Source organism: Uranotaenia lowii, chromosome 2 (assembly GCF_029784155.1).
Source record: "Uranotaenia lowii strain MFRU-FL chromosome 2, ASM2978415v1, whole genome shotgun sequence".
In the NCBI taxonomy this organism is placed as follows: Eukaryota; Metazoa; Arthropoda; class Insecta; order Diptera; family Culicidae; genus Uranotaenia; species Uranotaenia lowii.
This window is the reverse complement of record NC_073692.1, coordinates 71022721-71042342: the sequence shown is the minus strand read 5'-3', so window position 1 is coordinate 71042342 and position 19622 is coordinate 71022721. Positions and strand designations below refer to the sequence as shown.

Sequence of the window (19622 nt, the reverse complement as noted above, 5' to 3'; positions counted from 1 at the left end):
AAATTTGATTGGGTTGGCTTTCTGGGAATCCTGAGCAAAGCTACCGTGCCGAGTCGTTTTCCGAGATTTTCCCCGAGTGCAAGGAGAACTGAATGGGTGATTCGATTATTTTATATTGCATCGTTTGTGGTGCTTTTGTTGAAACTTTAAACAGTTGAAATCGAGTTAGGCATTGTTATTGCAATTGGGACGATTCCGGGATTGGAGCTCAAGAATATAGTTGTCATCTTACGTGTTGCATGCTGAAAGCAGGGGTGGTGGCTGAAAAGAGAGAATAACGATGAGAAAAGTACCCTTTAGAGTTGTCAATGATTTCGACGGATTGTTGAATAAATTATTTTACGCTACTGAATCAGTCTCATTATTAGGCTGACAAAGAATGATACTCTTTAAAAACTACCTCTACACAGAGATAAAACTGAGCGAATATATTAAACACATTTTCTAATTTAGCCAATACAAAAAGAATGCAAATGATATAATTTTTTTATAGATATTACTTTTTTTTTTTTTTGTTTCGATTATAGTCGTTTTACCATCTTTATGGCATTCGCGACTATATCAACGTTGCAGTTGGCAGATCGTTATTGAAAAACTTATCCGGTACAACTGTGTTCGATGTTTACTCTTGGGCTCGAACTCGCGGACATCGGCTCAGGAGACAACAGACTTGCCAAGTGAGCTATATCACAAGCCCAATATAGATATTACGATTTTCAGTATTGCTGTGCGAATTGTCCATGGATTTTTTCGAAATTCAAATTCAGCTAGAAATAATAACAATCCCAAAAATCGGTAATACATAAATCAAGCGTAACATTTCATAAGAGCGAAACTGCCAAATGTCAACAATTCGAATTAACAAACAGTCATTCTAGATGTACGCGGATGCACTTTACTCAATAAACTCGGTTTCATCTTAAAATTACTTGAAACTTTCAAATAAGGCTAGAGCAAAAATCAATTTCTCCTTTTGTCACCCCCTCCCCCTCCCCTCCTTGTAATTTTCAAAAAAAAACCCGAAGGGAGGGATAAATAAAGTTAGAAGTGTTATATGTTAATTCAAAAAAGAGTCAAATATTTCGATTCGATAAATAATTATAATTAGCGTAATCCGGGGTAATATTGATCACTTTTTTCAATATATTTCGATTATTTTTTCTGTTAAGGAGTATGTGGCATGTTTTATATTTTTAAAACCAGTACTGGTCTCCTATGAACGTGAAACATGGATGCAGAAATTTAAATTTAATTTAAAAATTGGTTTCGCCTCTGTTCAGAATTTGATGCTTTGGGGTGACATTGATCAGTTTCTATTCTGACGGGTGTAACAAGTTTTCTTGATCATAAAGGATACAAAACACCTTTATAATATTTACACATGCTGGTTTATCAATTTAACCTTGATTTTTAACATTTTATTTTAAAAATATTTATAGTCGAAAAAGAAATATGATGCTGCCTACATTAAGGGGCAAAAATTATTATAATTGCTAAATAGTTTCACTATTTCCATTTTCATTTTTTTTTTTCAAAGTTAACAATTTGATAAGGTTCCTATCCATTTGTCCAATACGGGCTTACTCTTGGAAAATGTCCTCATTTTTTTAATATAAAAAAAATTATCATTAAATGACAATAAAAATAGCACAATAACTGTTCATATAAAAAGAAAAAAGTTGTTCTTCCACATTAAACAACCCGTTTGCTTCTAAATGCTTTTTGGTATCATCAGGAGAGCTGTTTGTTTGCAAGCCTTGGAAAAATAGATATTTTAAGATTTTGAAATAGGATTTTTTACTATCAGAAAAAAAATCAAATGCAAACCAAATTTTGCCTATTTGAAACTCTATTAATAGCCAGCAGATCGAGGCCTAGAGGATAGCATACTTGTCTTCTAAGCCAACGTTCATGAGATCGAATTTCGAAGTTAACTATTGAAATTAAAATAATTTATTCGAAACACATAGTTGAGGATTAAATTGAATTCGATAAAAAGAAGAACATGTTTAATTTTGTTTCAAGAGTGTCAGTGATCTCAATTAGAGATACAATCACATTCAAATTCTTCCAGTTATCAATATTTTTTTATGTTCACAATAATAACTTTATAAATTTATGATACAACATGTTCAATTTATTATTGATACTATTATGATAAAGTTAAAGTTGGGAAATTTAGTCTTTTCAATAATCTATAAGAAACTTTTGATCCAACGGGCAAGTTTGAATTTGAAATTTTGTCGGCGGGCCGCACTCAAAATAACATTTATTAATTAATTAACCTGGCTTTATGTTTTAACTTTACAAAAGAAACCTGAAAAAAGAAAAAACTAATTGATGTTTTTGAAGGAAACCTAAATTTAACACCGTATCACTCGGTACATCGTAAGAATTTTAAAAAAATCATAAACTTTTAATTGACTCAAACTTATTTGCAAACATTCTTCCAAATAAAGAAATGATTTACTTACTTTTGTTATTGCAAATGATAGTTTTTGAAGGTCTTCCTGGTTCATTAAAAAAAATTAAATGTTTTCTGAGAATTTTTTTTCTTAAACCGATGATACGATTTGTCATCACTTTCATTTAAAGATTTAAATCTAAACGATAAATAAAAGTCAAAATAATTTATTTTTCACGATCACTATATTCTCAGATTTGAACGATCAATTGTTATTGAAATTTATTGATTTTGATTCTTTTTTTCTTGGAATGTTTACGAGAAGTTTTTCGGCAATTTAAATTAGTACTCAAAGCCCCGATATTTTTCCTACAAACAGCGAAAATTTGTTTTTATTTGAACTTCTGTATTGCATGCATTGCGATGTTTAGCAAAATTGTCTAAATCGCAGAAAAAGCCTCAATTCTATGGTTTTTAAGAAAATTTCGTTAAAGTTACAGTTGATGTATTTTCTTGATTCTAGAATTTTTTACAGATTTCACGGGTTTTCTCAATTTAATATAGAATAAGATTTTTTAACTGATTTATGAATATTTTATTACTGATAATGGGGATTTTTAATCTTCAAGTGTATTGACTCAACTCTCGATGTTTTGTACAATATTTTTACGAAATTTCTTAAAAAATGCATCAAGGATAACCGTTACTGACTGGTTTGGTTGAATAACAAAATTAAAGATTTTTCTTTCAAGAAATCAGATGGTTTGTCGTCGACTTTAATGCTCAGTCGTGTCGATAAGAAATCTATAATTGTTCACCCAGGTGCTATTTTAAAACTTTTCGCATTTCAACATTCAAGAACAAAAAGATTTCACTTGTAAACGGTTTTTTTACCAATAATTGAGTGCAAACAAAACTGGCTTTTTCTAGAAATTTTATAAAATACCGATTTAAATTTTCATAAAATATTTGCTGAAAATATTTATCATACAAAGTTATTTTCGACAGCGGATTTAAAATTCCTGCGATCATCTACAGTCGTTTGCTCTTCTGACCCGCTTTTTATGGATTAGAAAAAATCCATATAGAAGAAGAAGTCGTTCAAGCCCGGTAAATTTGAATCGGCAGAGAGGTAACTCAAATCGCCAGAGGGATCGTAACGATCTCTCTGGCGATTTTGCATCATCACATCGTTAGAGAGGAACACACCATACGCGTGCCTTGGGTGAGTGCCACGAATTAAGCTAAGACACGCCCTCCAGAGAAACACACGAACACAATCCGAATCGTGTTTGTATGTTTCCCTCCGAGACGCGTGTTCGCCTGCCTGAGAAGTCGACAGCTACGATTGAAAGCACACACGGGACACGGGGACAAAATGCGACCACACCGTACGAGTGTACGATTCAAACTGATTTCGCATGTACGCATTCGTATTTGTTGCCTCTAGGTATCTCGGCAGGACAAACCGAATGAAAATATTTGCGTTCTTGGAGTGTCGCCGAAGTTAACCGTTTTATTCAAAGTTCGGTGACTCAACTCTCAATTTTTTTGCATGCTCTGTCGATTTCTGAGAGGACGCGCTTACTGCCCAGTAAGCGCGTCCTCTCAGAAATCGACAGAGCATGCAAAAAAATTGAGAGTTGAGTCACCGAACTTTGAATAAAACGGTTAACTTCGGCGACACTCCAAGAACGCAAATATTTTCATTCGGTTTGTCCTGCCGAGATACCTAGAGGCAACAAATACGAATGCGTACATGCGAAATCAGTTTGAATCGTACACTCGTACGGTGTGGTCGCATTTTGTCCCCGTGTCCCGTGTGTGGTTTCAATCGTAGCTGTCGACTTCTCAGGCAGGCGAACACGCGTCTCGGAGGGAAACATACAAACACGATTCGGATTGTGTTCGTGTGTTTCTCTGGAGGGCGTGTCTTAGCTTAATTCGTGGCACTCACCCAAGGCACGCGTATGGTGTGTTCCTCTCTAACGATGTGATGATGCAAAATCGCCAGAGAGATCGTTACGATCCCTCTGGCGATTTGAGTTACCTCTCTGCCGATTCAAATTTACCGGGTGGGAGCTATCGGATGTTTCGGAAAACAGGCGCTCAGAAAAACAATAAAAAAGGATTGAGAACATACCTGAAAAACCATTTTGGCACTCATACGGCATCACCTGAAGCAGCTGGGGCCCCGGAGTTATGCGGAAAGGTTGGACCCGGTAATCTTCGATACCATACAAGGTATTTATGCCCACTTTACTTCCGAATAAATAGTTAAAACTTACACCGCGCAGTTTTGTCGTCCATTGTTTTCGCCACCTCAACAACAACAGTCATCAAGTGAGACGTGAATAAGTTATCTCACGACCGCCGCGACGCCTTACGTCAGTGTTGATTTGAGTTTCCAGTGTTGCCAAATTTGTAATTATATAAAGTTTTTGCACGATGATGATTGATGATGATGATGATAATGCCATCATCTGCTACATATGCGGCACTACTGAAAAAGATTCGCACCGCATAATTGAATGTGTTTCATGCAACCGCTCGGTACACTTTCGATGCAAACACATTCGTGGAAATGCTATCGCACGAGCTAGAAAAAAGCCTTTTTTCTGCTCGACTGAGTGTTTTGAACGAAATCCGCTTTCAAAACCGGAAGAAAGAGGCGAGCAAAACCAGATGATAGAGGAGTTACGTGCTATTGACCAATCGGTTAGGGAGTCAAGACAGGAGTCGGCAGGAATACGTATCGCACTCGAACAATCTAAACAGCAAATTGCGGAACTATTAGAGACCAATAAGCATATCGAAGCTTCTCGAGAATTTTTGGCAGAGAAATTCGATTTGCTTAACAAAGGTTTCGAAGATCTTAAGCTCGAATTAGTCGCTTTAAGATCCGAGAACCAGGAGTTGCGAATGGAGATCGTGTCGTGTAAGGAACAAAACAGTAACTTATCAGACCGTATCGATGTTCTCGAGTTGGAGCTTGACAGAATAAATCGAAAGGAGCTCTCCCGCAATGCGATTGTACTTGGTTTACCGATCATGGAAAAGGAGAATCCACGCGCTTTGATACTTCAAGTAGCAGAAACCGTTGGCTGTAAAATCGAAGAAAACGGAATAGTCAGTGCTCGACGTCTTGTGGGAAACAAAACATCCAATAACACCCCACCGGTATTGGTAACATTTGATTCGGAAGATACTAAAAACCATCTTTTTGAAAAAAAAAAAAGCGTACCCACGGTGTTCTAAAAACCTCTACAATTGGCAATTCGTTCATTAACTCGTTGCAATCCGTCACCATGCGCGACGAAATGACAGCATTCGGGAAAGATCTGCTAAAGGAAGCCAGGAAAATGCAGGACGAGATGGGAGTGAAATATGTATGGCCAGGACGTGATGGGAAAATTCTTATGAGAAGAACTGATGGCGCCAGAGTGGAAAAAATCGGTTCGAAGCAGGAATTGCAGAAGATTGTGGAATCCAAAAAGCGAACTCTTAATTTTGATACTTCCTCATTTACAATGTCATCCCCAAAGCGTGTACATTTACAAAAATAGTTCATGAGCTGTACCTCGAATTTTATGATTAACTAAATATGAATTTTACAACAAGCAATAATTATTATAATACTATAGATGAATTAAATAAAAGCCAAAAAACAAATGAAAACAGTCGTTCTAATTTAAAAATTCTTCAATTCAATGTACAAGGAATCAACAACCCAGAAAAATTAGATGACATAAAAATTATTCTGAAGCACCTTACTGAAGAGATTCATGTGATTGTTCTTGGTGAAACGTGGCTGAAACAAGATCGGACTCAACAAGCTAGGTTACCAGGTTTCAAACCATTCTTTTCGTGTCGAGACGACACCTCGGGAGGAGGTTTGGCCGTCTACGTGAAAAATGGTATGGATTGCGAAGAACTTTGTAATCATCATTATGGTGGTTACCATCATATTCACGTGCGTATAAGATCTGCAGGAGAGGAAATAAACGTTCACGCTATCTATAGACCACCTTCCATCAATACTACTTGTTTTTTCGCTGATTTGGAGTCGCTTATATCATCTTATAGCACGACTTCTTCTTGCATTATCGTAGGAGACATGAACGGTCCAACAAATCAAACATCTAATCCTGAAACAGTTGAATATTTGGAACTTCTAAATTGCTACAACTTCCAAGTCACCAATACACATGTAACAAGACCCGCTAGCGCTAATATACTTGATCATGTTATCTGTTCCGAGAAGATTTGGTCTAAGATAACAAATGATACAGTTTACTCGGATCTAAGCGACCATTGCATAATAATATCCTCGATTGGCCTACGCAAAAACGTGTTTACCCGCAAACTTCTTAAAGTCGTCGTTAACAATACACTGATTAGCGAGCACTTCGCTGCAAACGTCTACAATATGCAAGCTGATTCAGCTGAAGAACTTCTTAAAAAAAGTATTACAAACATACCAAAAGCTTAAGGCCGAATATTCCAAAACTGTCGAAGTGAAAGCCAGAGTGAAAGGATTATGTCCTTGGATGAACGTTGACGTTTGGAAATGGATAAAAATCAAAGATTCTCTCCTAACAAGATCAAAAAGAAATCCATCAGACTTAAACACTCGAAACCTATTGAAACATGCGTCAATGAAACTGCAACAGTGCAAACAAGACGCGAAACAAGCATATTACAGCAATTTATTCAGAAACGCCAACTATAGGAGTACGTGGAAATATTTGAATTCCATATCTGGTCACCAAGTTGATGAGCATGAAACACCAAAACTGATAATCAATGGAAACCTTACAAGCAATGTGGAGATAGTTGCAGACACGTTCAATTGCTTCTTTAGCAACATAGGGCCCCAGCTTGCATCTACTATAAACAGCCAGAGAAATGCCAACCGATTTGGAACCTTAAATAACCTACGAAACTTTATTTTCCTGGAACCAGCAACCGAGCAAGAGGTGATTTTGAAAATCAAGGACCTCGATAACAATAAAAGTATAGGTCCTGATGAAATACCTGCGCATTTCATCAAACAGCATCATCGATTCTTCTCGAAACTGTTACGTGACGTATTCAAGGAAAGCCTTCTCACCGGAAAATATCCTGATTGCTTGAAGATAGCAAAGGTTGTTCCAATCCATAAAGCTGGATCAAGAGTCGACGTAAACAACTATCGACCGATTTCAGTACTTTCTTCTCTTAGCAAAATCCTAGAACAAATGATGGCTACAAGGATTACAAAATTTTTCCAAGAACATAACATCCTCTATAACTGCCAATACGGATTCCGTGCCGGCTCTAGTACAACAACAGCAACTTATGAGCTATTTGATGATGTCTACAAAGCTCTTGATAAAAATAAAATGACTGGACTTCTCTTCTTAGATCTCAAAAAGGCATTCGACACTACAGACCATAGGATCATACTCGAAAAACTCGCATATTATGGCATACGAGGTAATGCTCTGGAGTTAATAAAAAGCTACCTTACTGGCAGATGTCAATTTGTTTCCATAAATGGAGTACGTAGTAATAATCGTAGTAATAAAAGTGGGGATACCACAAGGAAGCAATCTTGGGCCACTTCTATTCCTGATATATGTGAATGATCTGCCAAATCTGAACTTGAACGGAATGCCACGTCTTTTTGCTGATGACACATCTCTATTCTACACTGGAAATGATTCTACCGCAATAATCGAAAGCATGCGCGTTGACATGGAAGTTCTAAGAAAATATTTCGATGAAAATCTACTATCATTGAATCTTACAAAATCCAAATACATGATTTTATTCACACCCAGGAGATCAGAGCAAGTACATGGGGATCTGATAGTAGATTCAATACCAATCGAAAAGGTTTACCACTACACATATCTCGGTCTGGATATTGATTGCAAGCTTAAGTGGGACTACCATATAAAGAAACTTCAAAAACAAGTTAGCGCAACATGCGGCTTACTTTGGAGGATGAAAAAAGTTGTTCCTACAAAACAGTTAGCGTTGATGTACCAGGCGCTCGTACAATCAAAGCTACAGTACCTTGTCTTCATCTGGGGAGCAGCAGCTAATACCCACTGAAAAAAATTGCAAGCTGCTGAAAACCGTTGCCTCAAAGCCGTCTACAATCGCCACAGAATGTACCCAACAAAAAATTTGTATTCCGAAGCTGTCAATTCAACATTACCTATCCAGGCTCTAAGAGAGTTCCAAGCGATGTCAATAATCCATTCTCATCTGAATGATCAACTGACTCATCACAACGTAGTACACGAGCAACCCAACCACGGATACATGCTGCGTAACTCAGCCATCCTATCAATAAGCCGACCAAACAGCGAAATGTCACGGAAAGCATTTCCTTACTACGGCAAATATTTGTATAATCTTCTCCCTTCAACACTCAGGGAAGAAAAAAATCCAAAAAAATTCAAAACCATGTTTAAACGACACATCCGGAATAAAGTCGAATCTTACTTTGACTAACACACATTGTTATGTTAAAACACCCGATGACTCGTAACTGAGTCAAAATCGAGAAGCGCTTCCTGAACAGAGATTTATCTCGCTGGAAGCTAAGTCGATTACAACCTCCTCACCATTCGACTAGTTCGCCAGTCTAAAACGGCCAATCGCATCTGACTAATACCAAAAATTTCATTTCAATTATCTCATTTCTGCCATGTACCGCCGCCTCCGACCGCCTCCTCCAACCGCCACCACCAGCAACCGCCGCCACCCAACACAGCCACCACCACCATCTTGAACTTTCAACGACATTGAGTGATTCAAAATTAAGTGTGTGATACATGAAATGAATGAACATAATTGTAAACAAATCGAAAAAATCAAAAGAAAAACAAAAATAAAGAATGATGAGGAGGTTTTGCGCCCACTGGAGAAGGACCCCGACTGAAGTTCCACTCCCGCGGGCTTTTCCCTGCTCACAAAAAAAAAAAACAAAACAAAACAAAAAAAGAATTAAAAGTTGTGATTCAATAGTTATAAATAATGGAATCCAAATTAAATAAATAAACTCTACTCTATCCTTCGAAAATAAATAATATTGCACTTATACCTTCCAAAACCCACAACAAACACTAGAAAAAAAAAATGTTAACAGTTTGAATGATTGTAGGGCAAATACACCTCCAAACAAGTGAAGTGCATTTTTTATCAAATCACTGACATATTAATTGAGAAATAAATTCAATTTGAAAAAAGCTTCGCGGGCCGCACTTGAAGGTCTAGAGGGCCGCACGCAGTCCGCGGCCGCGAGTGTCTCATCCCTGCTGTAAAGTAAGCATTTCAGATTGCCGGGTTTCTATCGGACTTGCTCGGATTTTCAAAGAAAAAAATGTAAATTTGGAAATTGAAAAAAATTGGTTCGGTTGCCGAGGAAAAACCCGGATTTTGCTCGTAGTTTTTCACAATTTTAGATAAATCCATACCCAATACTCAAATTTAGTTCACGATTTTTTTTTATTTTTGCATCAAATGACTATTATTTCTTTAAACTTGTAACTTATTTTATTTAACGAAACAAATTTGCATTTTTTTTTTTGAAATTGTAAGATAAAATTTGAACGATGCGCCTTGGTAAAAAAATCATTTTTAATGGTTTTATTTTTCACCTCATCTTTCGCTATTTATTCAAAAAACCTGGATTTTGGCCGGAATTGCGCGGGCCAATTTTTTTTTAAAAACCTCACAAAAACCGTATTTGATATCAAATTTTCCAATCCAAAATCAGGGTAATATCCCAGCAAATCTGAGAAAATTTTAAGCATGACTCGAAGAAATGAAAGCGAAACGTGTAAGAATATCATTTCAATTTTCAATTTTTTGTCGAAGTACATTAGTTTCATTTTCATGTCAATTCACATTATTTGGTTTTTTTTATGTTCACATATTGTGGATCAAATACGAGAAATCTCGTTTTTTCGCTTGCCGCTAATGTGCTTCTTTAAGAAGCACTTTCTAATGTTATAAATTTTATGGTAAATTTCTATTCTACAATTCTGAACACAACACGTTCGATAACTCAAATATACTGAATTTATAAAATTTATTCTATCATGTTTTGAGATAAAGTGTGCCGAATATCGGCGTTTCTGGCATAAATTTCTTCGCGATCCTTATTGTGTTAATAACTCTAAAAATTTCGTTTTTGAAACCAAAATCAAAACTTTCCATTACTTAATTTGAATTTTTCTTGCTTAGTTTTTGTCCCGCGTCTTAGCGCAGACCCTCAATTGGCCTCCAATGACCAGGTTCTACAATCAGCAGGCACTTCCGCTTCGTGAAGCTCAATCCGTTTCAACAGAGCCGGTTCATCATTTGCTACCTAGAGATATAAACCTTGAGATTGTCAGTAAAACATAATACTAGTAAAAAAATTAGTTGCAACGCAACATACTTCAGAGATTTTAGAAACTAAAATTAAATCTGAATAACTCAAAAGCACAATAAAGTTAAACATTCGGCATATCAACTCAAACATAACTATTCTTGATAACCAAATCTGGCTTTATCAAAAAACCAACATGCTAGCAAATATGGAAACAGTTTGCACATTTGCGCATCTTATCTTGACATAAAAATATCGCTCAACGGCCACCGCACGACAATCTAACCAACGAAAATTGTATAAAAGCTAGCTTTTGGTATCATCTCCTCATCAGTATCTAAGTGCCAGCATCCACAGTCCAAGATACATTAATCTTCGCCAAAATGAAGACCTTCATTCTGTTGACCGCAGTGCTATGCACGATCTCTGGATCGGCTATGGCTAAGCCAAAACATCATCGCCCATCCACCACTGAGGCTGCTCCTGCCGGAACTGGAGTCTACAACTGTCCAGCATGTCCCTATGACTACACTCCGGTTTGTGGCTCGGACGGACTCACCTACTCCAACGATTGTGTCCGATACTGCTCGGCTTTACCCTTCGGATCCGTGGCTGTGTCCTATTCCGGAGAATGCAATGTGGCTCCTGCCGGGAACACCGATTATAGCTGCCCCGTTTGCCCTGCTTACTACATGCCAGTTTGTGGATCTGACGGTGTCACCTACGAGAACGATTGCTTCAGATATTGCTCGGCTTCTCCCTATGGAACGGTTGCTGTGGCCTCTTTCGGTGAGTGTAACGCTGCCCCTGCCGGAAACACCGAGTATAGCTGCCCTGCTTGCCCCTACGATTATACTCCGGTTTGTGGATCTGACGGATTAACCTACTCCAACGATTGCGTCCGATACTGCTCGGCTTCACCATTCGGATCGGTTGCTGTGGCCTACGCTGGAGAGTGTGCCTAAGTCGCCTGACGAAACCTTGCGCTGGTAATCCAATCGAATATGAGTATTGTAATTGTCATCAGATGAAATCTTCGAAGATCATCAATAAAGTTAAACTAATGCATTCGACGGGTTCTTTTCAATGTTTAGTATCTGGAATGAAAAAGTGACTCTCCAGAGACCCCACCAAAACCAAAGTACTTCTGATGACTTTTAGCTGGATTTGCTTGGCTAAAAGTCTAGCAAAAGACGTCTGCTCGAGCGCTTTATAATTAAAGTTAAAGGAAGAAACAAAAAAGCTGTAGCTCAATGCCTTTTGGTTTTAAAAAAGATAGATTTCATAACCCTGTGGTTTTAGGTTGTTGAATGAAACGAAAGATGTAATAAAAAAAATCAAGTAGGTATCCTGCAAGAATACTCACAACGAATCCATAAATTACTGCGAACCAGCTCGGCTCTTTAAATTAAATCGTTCAAAAAAAAACCCCTCACTAAACAGTAAGCTCGTCAATGTTTATGATCCCTCCTGCTGCAGCAGTCATCTTCGTTTGATGAGACTTTAACCTTCAACAGTAAGGTAAATCTTCCATCTCTTCACTCATTCTCCTCCAAGGGGACGATGGACGCGATTCTTCGATGATTCGGTGGCCTCTAGTGGGTGGCGGTCACGAAACGAACGTGTGGTTTGCGCTTCACCTGGGGGAGATTTTTATTGGATTTCAGCATCATCAAACCGAACCAAGGTGAGTTTGGCAACAGTGGGAGTTATTCCTCCCTCAAATTCCTTCCTCCGAGTGCCCACGAAATTTCTCAAATTACCACAAGTACACCAAAGGCAAGGAAAAACCGCATCAAACTCCAAAGGGGCTCTGGGTGCTATAGGGATGATCTGGTTGTCTTTGTGATGATGATGGACGCCGTACAAGCGGTGACGCGGAAATGGCGGAAGTGAAACATCCGATGCTGCAGGTCCTTTGATAGCGAAAACCGAAGAGCCGAAGCAAGAGGGTGTCGATGTGGATGGGATGGCAGATGGTAGCGCGCTCGAAATACAACACACAAAATTCAACAAGATGACGACGAGGACGACGTGAACCTACGCATCGGAATCGACGCACGGTACATCCCCTGCAGCAACGTCGTCGTCGTCGTCGTCGTCGCTTCTCGTGTAACACAAAACAAAGGAAAATTAGACCTAATCTCATAATCAATCATGTTTGTCTTGTCAGCCGTGAGCAACTAACTAAACAGAATTCCTCCACCACCTCTCGTTTACGTCCTTGCAGTCACTGTGCCTTCCCCTTCTTCTCCTCCTCCTAAGACGAACATCGCGATGAATCCTATGAACTGCGAATTTGTCAGGAGTTTGATCTAGGGATTCTCAATTGAAAATGTAATATATTAACCCGAACGAATTTTCTTAAAAAACTGATAAATATTTGTGTAATTTTTATACCTGAAAAAGGCCAATAGACTGAGTCGATTTGGGGTCAATTTGGAATTTCTCAAACCCTGGGGCCTTAAAAGCTTCGTCTTGGTCCAAAACTCATCCATAATTTTTTGCAAAATTTTTAAATTGCGTTTACATGAGTAAATTTGAACTTTTAGGTTTGTATGGGAAAATTGAATATTTTGTATTGAAAAATCAACATCATTTTTGTTTCGTCTGTGAAACCGATGGTTTTTGTGCCAATTTATAAAATTCCTAAAGGAAATTTTCCTCTGAACAACTTTGTCGAAGACTGTAACTTCGTATCGTAAGACGAAGCTTTTTAGACCCCAGGGTTTGAGAAATTCCAAAATTACCCCAAATTGACTCAGTCTACTGGCCAACGCAATTCGTGTAGTAGTTGCTATGATCTCGGTACCCAATCTCGCCGCAGCTAAGTTACTACATGTCGGTTTAGGTCAGTGTTGGACAATGAACGACAACACTAGGTGAGCTCAGTCCATGGCAACCGTTCTTCAATTTCTTGGACATCATCACATCGTCAGATTACGTTCCACTTAATCTAACCACCTCGCTCGTTGCGCCCCTGCTCGTCTTGTTCTTAGCGGATTCGTAACGAACATCTGTTTTGCAGGACAGTCGTCCGGCATTCTCGCAACATGTCCTGTCCAGCGTTTCCGGCCTGCCTTCACCATCTTCCGGATTTTGGGTTCGCCGTAGAGTCGCGTGAGCTTATGGTTTATCTTTCGCCTCCACACTTCGTTCTCCTGCACGCCGCCAAAGATAGTTCTTTACACTCTTTGTGGCTTGTGATATAGCTCAGTTGGCAAGTCTGTTGTCTCCTGAGCCGATGTCCGCGAGTTTGAGCCCAAGAGTAAATATCGAACACAGTTGTACCGGATAAGTTTTTCAATAACAATCCGCCAACTGCAACGTTGGTAAAAGTCGCGAATGCCATAAAGATGGTAAAACGACTATAAACGAAATAAAAAAAAAAGGTTCTTAACACTCTTCATTCTTTTTTTTTTATTTTTTTTTTAAGTATATCTTTATTAGTACCAATTCATCATTACATTTATATTACATTAATACATTAAATTAGGTGTTCAGTTCAATAATGAACTTTCAGAGCCGTATAGTTTAATAATCACTAAAATTTATTTATTCGACTTAAATTTGCTGAGCACAATCAAGCATTTTTATAAAGGAGAACATCCTGTAGTGAAAAAAAAATATTTTAAACTAAAAACTAAAGCTATCCTAAAATTAAACTAATTGTAGAGAGAGCGAATCTCTGCGATGGAAGACTGCATCGATTTGCCTCTGAAGTTGGAGATGATTTTGTTGGCCATCTCTTCGATAGATTCAATGCCTGCAATCCGATGAAGATCTTCGGTGCTGTGCCAAGGTGGAAGCCGCAAAATCATTTTCAGAACCTTGTTCTGAATCCTCTGGATGGCTTTCTTCCTCGTCGCGCAGCAGCTAGACCAAATCGCTACTGCATACATTATCGCTGGTCGGAAGACTTGCTTGTAAATAAGCATCTTATTCTTCAGGCAAAGTCGGGATTTCCTGTTGATGAGAGAATAAAGAGATTTAGTGTATTTATTACATTTAGATTGAATATCTTCAATGTGATTCTTAAAAGAAAGATTCCGATCAAGTGTGAGTCCCAAGTACTTCACGTGATCAGACCATTCTAAAGAAACCCCATTAAAAGTTATGGAATGATTTTCATTAGGTTTTAAAAAATTTGCTCTTGGCTTATGGGGAAATAAAATAAGTTGAGTTTTGGAAGCGTTAGGAGAAATTTTCCACATTTTCAAGTAATTCAAAAAGGAATTTAAATTTTGTTGCAATCTACTGCGTACCACCCGTAAATTTCGACCTTTGGCTGAAAGCAAAGTATCGTCAGCAAATAATCTTCTACCTTTTCCTTCTGGGACATCAGGAAGATCAGAAGTAAAAATATTGTATAAAATAGGCCCAAGTATACTACCCTGAGGGACACCAGCTCTAATGGGTATCCTTTCAGAGCATGAATTTTGATAGCTTACTTGCAAAGTTCGGCTAGTCAAATAATTTTGAATAATTTTGGTGAGATATACAGGAAAATCAAATCGAGCTAATTTAGCTACTAAACCTTTGTGCCAAACACTGTCAAAAGCTTTTTCAATATCAAGAAGAGCAACACCAGTTGAATAACCCTCAGATTTGCTAGCGTTAATCATATTAGTTACACTCAAAAGTTGATGTTTAGTAGAATGTCCATGACGAAAACCAAATTGTTCATCAGGGAAAATAGAGTTCTGATTAATGTGAATCATCATTCTATTCAAAATAACGCTCTCAAATAGTTTACTTAAAGATGGAAGCAAACTAATTGGTCGATAACTTGAAGGCTCTGAAGCACTTTTTCCAGGTTTCAAAATTGGAGTTACTTTGGCATTTTTCCATTTATTGGGAAAATAAGCCAAGTGAAAACATTTATTGAAGATTTTAACTAAAAAATTTAAAGTGCTTTCAGGCAACTTTTTAATAAGAATATAGAAAATCCCATCTTCCCCCGGGGCTTTCATATTTTTAAATTTTTTGAAAATCAATTTAAGTTCATCAATATTTGTCTCACAAGAACTTTCAAACACAATTTGCTTAGAAAGAATATCATCAAATTCTAGGGAAATTTGAGCATCAATTGGACTTACAACGTTTTAATTAAAATCATGAGCAGACTCAAATTGTTGGGCTAATTTTTGAGTTTTTTCTGAATTAGTTAAAAGAAGTTTATCCCCATCTTTCAAAGTAGGAATTGGCTTCTGGGGCTTTTTTAGAATTTTAGTTAATTTCCAAAATGGCTTTGAGTAGGGTTTTATGTCCTCTACTGCTTTAGCAAAATTTTCATTACGAATGAAATTTAAACGACGTTTGATCTCTTTTTGAAGGTCGCAATAAATTAATTTCAAATAAGGATCCCTAGTTCGTTGAAATTGGCGTCGACGAATGTTTTTCAGTCGTATCAAAAACTGAAGATCATCATCAATTAAAGGTTGATTAAATTTATGTTTAACTTTAGGTATTGAAGCGGCTCTAGCATTGACTATTGAAGTTGTCAAATTTTCTACAGCCAAATCAATATCTTCTATTGAATTCAATGGAACGTTTACATCTAAATTACGTTCAATGAAATTCATATATTGCTCCCAGTTAGCCTTTTGAAAATTAAAAGTTGATTTTAAAGGGTTTTCAATGGGACTTTGGGATAAAGAAAATGTTACTGGAAGGTGGTCTGAATCGAGGTCCGCATGAGTAACTAATTGACTACAATGCTCGCCTAAATCCGTTAGAACCAAATCAATTGTGGAGGGATTTCTAATTGAAGAAAAACAAGTATGCCCATTAGGATATTCAACAGTATAATAACCTGCAGAGCAGTCATTAAACAAAATATTCCCATTTGAATTTGATGAAATATTATTCTAAGATCGGTGTTTTGCATTAAAGTCACCAATAATAAAAAAAATTGATTTATTTCTGGTGAGTTTTTGTAAATCACCCTTCAAAAAAATTTTCTGTTCACCGCTACATTGAAAAGGCAAATCTGCGGCAACAATTATAATTTTCCCCATAGAAGTTTCTAATTCAATTCCAATTGTTTCTAAGACTTTTGTATTGAAAGAAGGAAGAAGTCTAAATTTAAGACGACTATTGATGACAATAGCTACACCCCCACCTTGTCGATCAAGTCGATCATTTCGCAAAATTTTAAAGAAAGCATTGCTTTTCAAGTTATTGTCTGGCTTTAAAAAAGTTTCAGTGATGGCAGCAATATGTATGTTTTGAGTTTTCAAAAATAAAAAGAACTCGTCTTGGTTAGCCAGCAAAGATCTAGCGTTCCAATTCATAATATTTAAACATCTATTTGGATCCATGAGGGAATCGTAAAGTCATAATAATTTTGTTAGCATAATTAAAAGAAGTTTGGAAAGCTTCAAACATAGAATTTGCTTTCAACATAAGTTGCATCATTTCCATTAAATTTTGATGCAAAAATTTTAATTTTTCCTCAGTAATCTCACCCAAATCAACAAAATTGTTAGAATCAGAAGAGGAAGGAGAAGAAAAAGTATTTGAATTTCGGGGATTTTCCCAAGCCTTCGCATGAACGTTGAGACTTGGTTTTTTCCCATTTTTATTAGTTAAACCTGAAGAGGGCAACCCATTTTTACCACCTCTGAGAACGATAAACAACGAGTCTGTGGCGCAGAATCAGCCCAGGTAACATTAAAATCACTTCGGGTATTGCCCAGCCGTGATTCCAATGTAGGCCGAGGCTGACTGCGAACAGGCAGGTTGTTTGCCGGTCTGACGTGTGTAGACGAAAAAGAGGAAGGAGGAGAAGAAACTTTTCTGGAAACTTTGGGGTTTTTCCTAGAAGCAACAATTTTTGCCCTAACGGGACAATCTAGAGAATTCGAGGAATGATTACCTGCGCAATTCGCACACTTAAAAAATTCTGTTTTTGGCTTATCACCACCAAAAAGGCATTTAGATTTTTCATGATCGAATGAGCCGCAAAACATGCATCTGGCATTCATTCTAGAATTTTTAGTGCCATGACAAAAAGCTTGACAACGACGACATTGCGTAATATTTTGTAAAAAATTGGTATGGGATTTACGAAAAGGTTCAAATTTTACTCGACAATGAAACATAAGACGAGCCTTTTCCAAAATTTTCAAATTATTAACCTGATCCTTTTAAAAATGGATCAAATAAAGTTCAGGAGCAAAACCAACACTACTGATATTATTCGTGTTGGTTCTTTTCCTCATTTGAATTGCTTGAATTGGAGAAAAACCTAACAAAGAATTTAATTCATTTGTGATCTCATCCGGTGTCTGATCGCCGGTGAGACCACGAAGTACAACTTTAAAAGGACGATCACCTCTAGTGTCGTACGTAAAAAATTGGTGTTTTTTATTATTCAAATAATTTAAAATTTTTTGAAAATCATTAAAAGATTCCGCCAATATACGAGCAGTTCCCCTTCGACCGATCTGAAAAGAAATCTTCACATCCTTGACGGAAGTGACGATTTCTTTTCGAAAGGCATTGAAGTCAGGAATCGTGACCGTTATTGGTGGAATCTTTTCGTTTTTAAGAGTATAAGAAGAAGAAGAAGAAGGTTTCTTAGTACTCTTATCAGAATTAAATATGAATATTTCCTCATCACCGATGTTATGAAGGACATCGAATGAATTGGAAATTTCAACTTTTTTGGCAGATGGCCCTGGATTAGGTTCAGCAATCCGTTTTCTTCCGGCCCTTGAGCCGGCCGAAGACTTCCCCATGCTGGAAAGAAAAGAGAAAATATGAATAAAAGAAAATGAAAATAATTTTAGCACTGAAAAGTGCTGATTGAAATACAGGTAAGGAAAAAATAAATAATGTAAAATGTTCCTGCAGGTACACAGCAACGATACGATGCTCCGGCGTACGTGTTGACGGCTCAACGGTACAGATGGAAGTGAACACTTTTCATTCGAATACACCGAGTGTTCGCAGGTTCTCCTCGAGCAATATCCGTGTCTCGTGCCCGTAGAGAACAATCGATCTAATGAGCGTCATGTACAGTAAGGTGTCCCAAAATTGCATAACTTCTGGGAATCTGGGGGCTCACCCTCCAAATGGTATATTAGGATGTGCAGAACAAACTTTTGTATGGAGCCGACTAAAAAAAATCATGTTTAGAGGTTCCGCAAGCGCGATCTTTAAAAAAAGTCCACTTTAAAAAGATTTGATTTTAAATAAATTCTGGGTCCCAAAATTTTCATAAAATTTATATATTTTTTTATTTTTTTAATTTTGTTTGAGTTAAAAACTACACGTAAAAAGTACAAAATTAACCAAATTTGTATCAAAATGTAAAACTAGCAAGCTTTTTTCAAGAGAAAAAAATTTTTTGGTCCAAAAACTTTGAATTCAACTGACCAAAATGTGTACCAAGCGTAAAATATTTTTAATACCAATGCCATCAAAAGATGCGGATTTTTGTGCACTTAAACTTTGCTGAACAAAATATGTAGTTTGTATCAACGTGTGAACAGCTATTCACGATTGAATGCTTAACAAAAATCACAGTTTAGGATATTTTTTATTTAATTTATAAAATTTGTCTTAATAAATACCTACTTTAAAATCAAAATACTTACAAAAAAAGACTTTGATGGTTTAAAGGAGTCATCAGAAGGCCATATGCCGAATTTGAGCAGAATCGGACAACAGGAAGGGGTTGCACTGAATCTCAAGTGTGAAAGGGATTCTGAGACATAGTGTTCTAAAAAAGCAGAAAAAACTGTTTTTTTATCATACATTTTTGTCTTTACCAATCGATTGCTTGATTATGTAGATTTTATTTAAATTTCAATTAAGACTAACATTTCACCTGAAGAC

General features: G+C 37.1%; 2 protein-coding genes across 2 annotated transcripts in view; both read left to right on the top strand.

Annotated features, from left to right (window-relative positions):
- LOC129746372 (class E basic helix-loop-helix protein 22-like) overlaps nucleotides 1–19622 on the top strand; it is a 162735-nt gene that overhangs the window by 73820 nt on the left and 69293 nt on the right. The window lies entirely within an intron of this gene.
- Nucleotides 11117–11848, top strand: LOC129746373 (ovomucoid-like). Its single transcript, XM_055740008.1, has one exon. The coding sequence runs from the start codon at nucleotides 11159–11161 to the stop codon at nucleotides 11738–11740; it is 582 nt and encodes a 193-aa protein (XP_055595983.1). The 5' UTR covers nucleotides 11117–11158; the 3' UTR covers nucleotides 11741–11848.

Bases quoted from the DNA above. Each gene is read 5' to 3' on its own strand.
- LOC129746373 (XM_055740008.1), top strand. From the start codon at position 11,159: ATGAAGACCTTCATTCTGTTGACCGCAGTGCTATGCACGATCTCTGGA.